Source organism: Phoenix dactylifera, chromosome 14 (genome assembly GCF_009389715.1).
Source record: "Phoenix dactylifera cultivar Barhee BC4 chromosome 14, palm_55x_up_171113_PBpolish2nd_filt_p, whole genome shotgun sequence".
NCBI lineage: Eukaryota > Viridiplantae > Streptophyta > Magnoliopsida > Arecales > Arecaceae > Phoenix > Phoenix dactylifera.
Genome location: NC_052405.1, coordinates 448349 through 456723, shown reverse-complemented (window position 1 = coordinate 456723; position 8375 = coordinate 448349). Strand labels below are relative to the sequence as shown.

General features: G+C 40.2%; 1 protein-coding gene across 1 annotated transcript; it reads right to left on the bottom strand.

Moving 5' to 3' along the window:
* Window positions 1-858: 858 nt before the first annotated feature.
* Window positions 859-6343, bottom strand: LOC103701289 (probable alkaline/neutral invertase D). The gene is made up of 5 exons (XM_008783300.4): window positions 6197-6343; window positions 5354-5786; window positions 4413-4844; window positions 2289-2847; window positions 859-1430 (listed from the first exon to the last, which is right to left on the bottom strand). The coding sequence occupies exons 2-5, from the start codon at window positions 5729-5731 to the stop codon at window positions 1135-1137; spliced, it is 1665 nt and encodes a 554-aa protein (XP_008781522.1). The 5' UTR covers window positions 5732-5786; window positions 6197-6343; the 3' UTR covers window positions 859-1134.
* Window positions 6344-8375: the final 2032 nt, after the last annotated feature.

The window sequence follows — 8375 nt, the reverse complement described above, 5'->3', positions numbered from 1 at the left end:
GACAGTCGTAGCAGGGTATGGCTCCTAGTTGATATGTCGTGGCATGGCCAGCAAGCAAAGCATAATGCGGTGAGGCTGCTGCAAGAAATGGCCGCAGCATGTGGACGACGATGTCGGCTCGGCCTTCTGAGGTCGGCTCGGCCTGAGCTCGGCCTTCTAGAGTTCGGCCTTCTGAGGTTGGCCTCCTGAGCTCGGCCTTTTGGGGTTGGCCTCCTGAGCTCGGCCTTATGGGTTGGCCTTCTGAGCTCGGCTCGGCCAAAATTGGGTGACTTATGGCAAAAAATAGGACGATCCAGTTTGCGCCCCATCACCCCTGATACAAATGAAATGTTCATGGCTGCAACTTAGTGTTTAAGTTGGAACGTGGAAATAAGCACTTGGAAGATCAGAAGCCATAACCAGCGAAAGAATCCGCCATAGCTTTACTTTTAAGACCTCCGTCATATCTTTAAGACCTGGGAGAGCAGAATTCCAGAAATGCAGTATAACAGCCATTGAAACAGAGTAGCAGCTATGTTCCAGCCATCATTACATGACTTCATATGCAATGGGGAAAAGGAGACCACAGGGGAAGAGAAAGGTACAAAAGCCGGAGTCCTTATCCCAGCAATCACATAAACCACAAAAACAACCATTTAATACTGCTTTGTGTTTATTGTTTTGAGTGCCGGAGGACCTGAGGCACAAATGGTATTTAATTATTCTTTCCTCAGCCATTCCAGAATAATAAGGCAGATAAAAATTTGTGGCATGCTTGCAAATATTTAAGCTGCATACAAGCCAAATAATTGCTTATGTTTTATAAACCAAGACCCTGTGTCAAATCCTCGCACAGTATATAGGCTTTAGCAGAGCATATTTTGGTCTCCAGATGAACTGAATCAATTTGATTTAAATTGTATAGATAGTGTTTAACAATAGCAGCGAAGTTTTTTTTTGTTTCCCTCAACAAGCCTCACCTTATGTGAAACTCAATTTTCTGATGATGATATATAATTATAGAGTACAGATAAACACTTCATACAGGGATGAAGCCAGCTGAACAACCAACCCTCCCGATTGGAGAGGCAAAAAGATGAGAATGATGAATGATTGCCAAAGAATATGGTACAAGTCTTCCTTCTGACACCCCCCTTAGCAAGTCCACGAGACTGACCTCTTTATCACGGGCCTTATCGCCTTGTCCTCTTCAAGAGAGATCATTCCAAGATTAGAGGGATCCTCGAGCATCATCTTGGCCACCAAATAGCCTGCAATTGACCATGTCTGAAACTTCCTTGCCTGTTTGCCGATGTACCGGCCAAGCTTCCCATCATAATATTCCGGCCAGCCATCTTTCAGTAGCCGGGTCTCCGCGAGCTCAATTACTCGTCTGGCAATTTGTGGTCGGCCCGTCTTGATAGAGGCTGCAGTGAGCAGCCACAGAAGTACTGAAAATAAAAAATAAAGAAGTACAAGAGGATTGTCATTAACATACTGCAGATATCTTAAGATCTTGGACATTAAAGAGGCTACAGTTAATGCTGAATTATTGACTTCGAAGCAGTTTGAGCTGAATTACTGACTCCAAAGCAGCTCTAACAAACCAATTTAGAGTCATGAAGTAATCCAAAAAGATTAAGATGCGAAAGACATCGAGAATTTAAGGTATTGCATCATGGTATAACTTTTTCTTGATACAGGAATAGCAAAATCTTCAAGCACTAAATTCCATGGCCATTTGCCCTGTAATCTGCATCAACTTGGTAAATGGTAGTGGGACTAGTCTGGGGTGCACGGCTGTGCAAATTTAATTTGATGCAATTCTTAATAGCAACAAGGATATCAATATCTGCCCACTTTTACAGGAAGAATATAGCATATGAAATCGATACACCAAATCTAGCAAGTATGGGCCTTCAAATCAAATTTCAAATATCGTGAATAAGTCATATGGTTTGTTGATTTTCATGGATGAGAAGGGAGTAAATTTTCAAAGAGAATGGATTTTTTGATGAATTGTTCTGAATAAAACTTCAGCAGTGATATAAATGTTATAGATGATCGCTAATGAGAGGGCATCTTGATGCATTTAGTCTAGCATGAAATTTTGCTAGAGATAACCATAGTTTTCTAACTGTTTTATGTTAGCATAATTTTAGAAATCACGTAGCAACCTACATCGCTTAAAATATTATTATAGCAGGCAAACGAATCCTTGTAGAAAAGAAATGCAAGGCTATCCATATTCCATATCTATTTTCTTCAGGAATAATGATGTAGTTATTTGAGGAAACCATTGCACTAACCTGGCCAAGATCCTCCATTATGATAACTCCATCTAGTATTTTTTGGATCGCAACCTGTCACAATCCTCCATTCATGGCTTTCGATGGCAGGATAACATATCTTTAGGGGCATTTCACCGACCAGCTCTTCCCAGCGCTCTTCAATTAGATCCATTATGGCCACAGATTGCTCTGGAGTTGCAAGACTAGATAGTATGGCAACACAATTACCTACAGCAAACCATCGAAAGTCCATCCTTGCAGGACTGACATTTCCTATAAAGTAACCACCGCGCATAGGCATAAAATCAAAAACCCACTCTGGGATAGAATCAGGAATAACATTAAATTTATTAACTGCTGTGTGAGAGTATTCCTCTGTTTTGTAGCGATATATATCATTTAGCTGTTGAAAGTCAAGCCAAAAGTAACTTCGCATGTGATAACTCAGAGCATGCAAGCGTCTCGCTATCCGTTCCATAAATTCTTTCCCTTGTGCATCAGATTTAAGCATTGATAATGCACATCTTAGTGACATAAAGAAAAGAGCCTGGATTTCAATAGGATAGCCATAAATGCCCTGCAAATTGGTTGAGACCATAGAAACAGATAAGTATGGATAGAGGAGTAAGTATAATTTTAAGTCAGCATAAACACATCAGCAGATACATCAATCAACAGAAGAAGGGATGCAGGATATGAAGTGGAACAGAATATACAAGGTGATGATACTTGGAGCAGAATGGAGTAAGTTGGTCCGGTATGATTTCAATTTACACTATTGTTATTGGAATATCCTGCAAAATTCTTCAATCCTCCAGCAAGTATCTATTGATTGATGGTAATTTACAAGAGCAGATTGGGGTGAATATATGTAGAGTATTTTACCATTCCCAGAGTTACTATTTGAGCAGCATACTGTGAGGTTGTTTTCACCTCACGACGAGCAGTAGTTATATCCTCAATGTTGACAGAAGTGATCTTTGCAACTCATGCAAATCTGTGCATAGATATTGCCCGCACACTATTCAGGGGCTAGTAGGCAGCAGTGAGCAATCTATGCTACCATGATAAAGCAACCAAGCTGTATTAAAGGGAGGAGGTTGGGGCGTGAGCAACCGTTGTACCAAAAAAAAAAAAAGGAGGAGGTGAGACTTTTCCTAGGCTCACTTTATGCTTTGTTGACTGAATGTGCTAGACCTTTGCAACCAAAAGGATAGTTTCCTTTCTTACAATTTAGTATCTAGATTGCAAGAAGTGACTCGGCTATTAGCAGTTCACATTGGAAAGCTCTCAAATTTTCACTGACCATATTTTAATCATTAAGCCTTTGGTATTGATGGGATAAGAATGGGGTGAAAGAATTAATAATTGAGAAATGAAATGTGGGCAAAGAGAAGCAAGCAATAAAATGGAGCTGGAAACAGATCATGCAGATAGACAGAAACTTCAAAATAGGTAGCAATGGCTTGTCATGCAGTATTTTATAATTGGTTCTGTGATCCATCTCCCCTTTCCTCGACGGTAATTATCAACTATATTGGAGTGGCATTGGAAGGACATATGTGAGGATGCTTCATCAAAGATGAATAGCTATGTTCCATAAAAAAGTGTACCATTTCTGTTTGATATAATCAAGTGAGATGCCAGATACTGGCATTTTTTTCCCTTTTTTCAACTTTCCAAATCTGATAGCAAGTCACTTGGGATGACTTAATAGAAATTGCTGCGACAAGTTAACCAGACAGAAAAGTGAGTTAAACAGCCTGCAAGTCCATCACCTCCAGTCTTTGGCATAAAATATCTAAAAAGAAGACAACCGCCATAGATAAACAATAGCCTAATGAAAGAAGAAAACAGCAATTAAATGTGACGACTAAAACAAACACATGGCCATTGATTGAAAGAATTGGATAATGTGCCACTTATGATATACATTGCAAAAAAAGGTATAGACTATAACTATGGTGAATAATAGTTGAATAGGAGCCAAAGTGAAGGTCATACTTCAGACATCCAATATGCTGTAATTATGAAACTGTTTTTAATGAAATAGCTTCAACTAAACCTGTCAAATATTTATTTAAAACAATGAAACCAGACTAATTGAGAAGCATATTCATCTGCACATGCATATGATCTTACCATTCTACGATCTATCATCGAGCATCCATCTGCACAAAGCAAGGTTGGAAACGTGTCGAAACCCTCTGACAGACATAAAGATAATATAAGCCTCATGCCCTTTTGGCATTCAGGTGTTTCTGCCAGAGATAAATCCCCTGTAGACTTTGTATATGCACGGAGAAGAATTATCCACCAAAAGCCAGAGTCAACAGGTGCAACCCTTCCAATAGCACTCTCCCCAAAATCTGCAATTATAGTATCTTTTTTCCTACGAGGGTCATGGAGCACCTTGAAGCTTGCTGGCATGGCTCCTTCACCGAGCTTAAAACGATCAATCTTCTTTTCCCCTGATTGAAGTTGGAGTGTTTTCAAAAGGAAGTTTTTAACTATCTCCGGCTCACCATTCATCAGGAAAGCCAGAGCACTTGGTACAAAATCACGGACAAAAACCTGCATAAGAAGAAAATGAAACAAAAAGCATGTTTCCATGATTTTCGTTAATGAATAATTTCAAAGCAACAGCCTTAGCATCAATTCTTATAATTATTCACCCAATAAATAGATCAAGTGCATCAACATATAGAAAACCTTCAATCTACAAATCAGCAGAAGCCCCAATATAAGAGAGATTTAAAAGGTTCCCGCATACAGATTGACTGTTTCGAAAAGTGGATGCCAGCCCACAAAGTTAAAAGTTGCATATATGAACGTGGACATCTTATTTTGTGATAAGTCCACAAATTACAAATCAAAAAGCTAACAACCAAAAACCAGAATATGATTTAGAGTTACAAAAAGAACAATGAACGCATTTGCAAGTATACAGCAACATCACATAAAGATTTTTTATTTTTAACGCCTTACGCAAGAGATCATTTCCAGTTCCACACTTTCTGAACAGATACATTTTGAAATATGGATTAGTCTACATGTAATGGCTCGGGCAATCTGCCATATACCTGATCGTAATTAAGCACCTCCTCCGAGGAGTGATCAATAGCGGCGATCGTCCCCACCGGCTGCCCCCTGAAGAACACCAGCGACTTCCGGAGACTCTCCCATGCCTCGAAAACAATTGGATGTGGATCAAACACATTCTTAGATGACGAGGCCGGCGTATCAAGTACTGACCGCGTCGCCATGGGGGATAACATGCTCTCATAGCTCTCGGTATGCCTGAAGTTCCCGGAAATCGAGAGCTCACTTAGCGACCTGTCATCAAACGACCTCTTCCTCTCAATGTTCAGCCTCGGCTGCTTGTCAAGCATCCGTGATAGGTCGAAGTCGTCGGTATCGGCGACCGAGCAACGCGACTCCACCCTCCGGAGACTCTCCATGCCTCCCACAATCGCTCTCGTAAGCAACAGCTACGATCCACCAACGCCTTATGGTCTGCATCAGACGACCACGTTAACCACCACAAGGGGGAAAAAATATCGAAAGAAGCCTCGTAAATGCGCACTGGAAACACGCGTTAATCTACGGATATCTCGAAAAGGATCTGCATTTCGCTATCGAGAAACTGCAAGCTAGAGATTCGAAAGGAATACCGCGGAAAGAACAAGAATCCGTAAATCCCAGCCCATGATCCAGCTAAAAAACAACGAAAGATGAGAATTTTTTTCATACATATCCAGCTAAAAACAAAATATCAAGCCCCAGACTCGTCTATTTCGAGATAATAATCTCCAAAACAATCGAAAAACGCAAGGAGACGTGAATTCATATAAAAAATCCAAAAAAAAACGCGAAGATAAAGAGGAGGGGGGGGGGGGGCGAGAGAGAGAGATCTGAGAACGAACCAAATAGATCTGGAACAGATGAGAGGAGCTCTTCCAGAGAACTCTCGGCGGCGAACCTCGAGGGAGAGAGGGAGATAGAAGGAGGACAATGGGAACAGGGGGAGAGAAGGAGAGGAGAAAAAAAAGACGCCATGGAAGCGGAAGGAGGTATTTATAAAGCGGAGGGAGGGAGGGAGGGAGGGAGGGAGGCAGTGCGAACCGGTCTCATCTCTCTTCCCATCCATTGCCTCTCTCTTTCCATCCGTTGCCTCCTTTTCGGGCAAGAGCCGTGACCGGCTGAGCCGGTAAGAGCACATTGGTGAACCAGTCAATGCTGACGTGGACGGCAGAACACCATCCGGTCTGCAGCTGGATTTCCCGCCGCCTCGGCATGGTGTCGCGGTTCCCCTCCACCTCGGTAATCGTCGACATAAGTTTATTTATTTTTAGATAATAATCACTTAAGAAAGATAATTAATTATGATTACGAAATTTCGTAGTTTATTCTTTTATGACTCATGTGATCTCAGCCACATGGCATTAGGGATAGGTTTGGATTAGCAACCAATAATTTGGATCAGAGAGTTACCACGCCAGCACTAGATGAGATTTAGAAATCTATTTATGATTAATTCGTGCTGTATAACATATTTTTCTAAAGATTAGTCTCGAATTTTGACGGCTTCAATTCTCTTGGCATGTGATAAGAGTGGATTGATTCATTTCCAAATATGATGAACCGGTTGATTATAAAGTTATTAACCTAAGGTTCTAAGTTTGATAATTTTTATTATTTACGCATAATGAGCATTTTAGAGCATTTTTATTCTATATTCATAATCATGAAAATAAAATTTAAGAATAATTGATGCATTGTTCTATAGATGTGATATGCTAAGATGACAACATCAAAATTTCAATAAATTATAAGGAAGGTTTTAGAGTCTCAATCCGTTCAAATTCACTATTGGATTAGAGATTGCCAATCGTGATTATCTATATATGCTATTACAGTTGTGATTAAATGGGATCTCCATAATTTTCTTAGCATATACTGTGTAGGATTTATCCGATCACAGCTGTCATACTATGAACATTAAGCTCATTGTAATTTGAAAGCAGGATCTTTCCAATTAAACAACAATCTAGAAAGAATGTGGACTATTCTGACATTTGTCATCCACAAAACCTGCGACCAAATCCACTTTTTATATGCGTGGAGAGTTACGTGTCAACCATGTCATCCAGGGCAAATAATCAACCAGCTTAAAATAGTAGCACCTGTTTTTATCCTTTATCTCATGTGAAAAATGGAATGCAGTTATACTTTATACAAATATGTTAACATTCTAACCAGCTAGCCAGGATTTGCTTATATACGTGCAATCCTAGGTATAGGATTCATTTACGAGTTAGGATGACATTAGGGGCTCATTTGATTCGCAGAAAGTATTTTTTCTCCTAAGAATATAATTCCTGATTTTTAGGAAGAGGATGCCTACGAAAGTACTTTTGGCATGTTTGGTTGACCATGGAAAAGAGACAAATTTCTAAAGTGCTTATGTTTGGTTGAGTATCCACTTTTCTGGAAAAGTTATGTATAATTCCTATTATACTTTTAATAAAAATTAGATCTTTAATACCTCTTTAATGCTTCTTTAAAATTGAAGGGTCTTTTTGGGAAAAAATAAAAATAGAGTGATTCTCGCCTTATGGAAAAGTAACTTTTTCATGTTTCTGATGGAAAGACTTTTTCATGAAATTGGGAATCATATTCCTATGAAAATACAATTTTTTCATCTCTATTATTTGAAAACTCTAATCAAATAAAAATTATTTTATTATTTTTTTGTTGGCCATATTTTTTCTCATTATTTTTTCGTGAACCAAAGGGGCCGTATTACTCACGTGGGGTCGGCACTTTTTGACGCTCTCGAGTTGGCCGGCCGCGTGGGGCAGACCGGCACTCCATGCCCATGTCCCGCGACAATTTTGAATTGGCGGATACAGCGGGACCCACTGAACATGCTTGTCGGTCCCACCGTTTCTATCTTAATTTACACCCCTTGCGTTACCCTCTCTCCTGGTCTCCAACATATTCCACGGTTCCGGCAGCCTGGGTCCAAATAGGAGGCGCGTCCACTCGACGGTCCAATCGCTCGCCGCTCTCTATTTGCCACCGTCCACGTTTCCTGGGTCG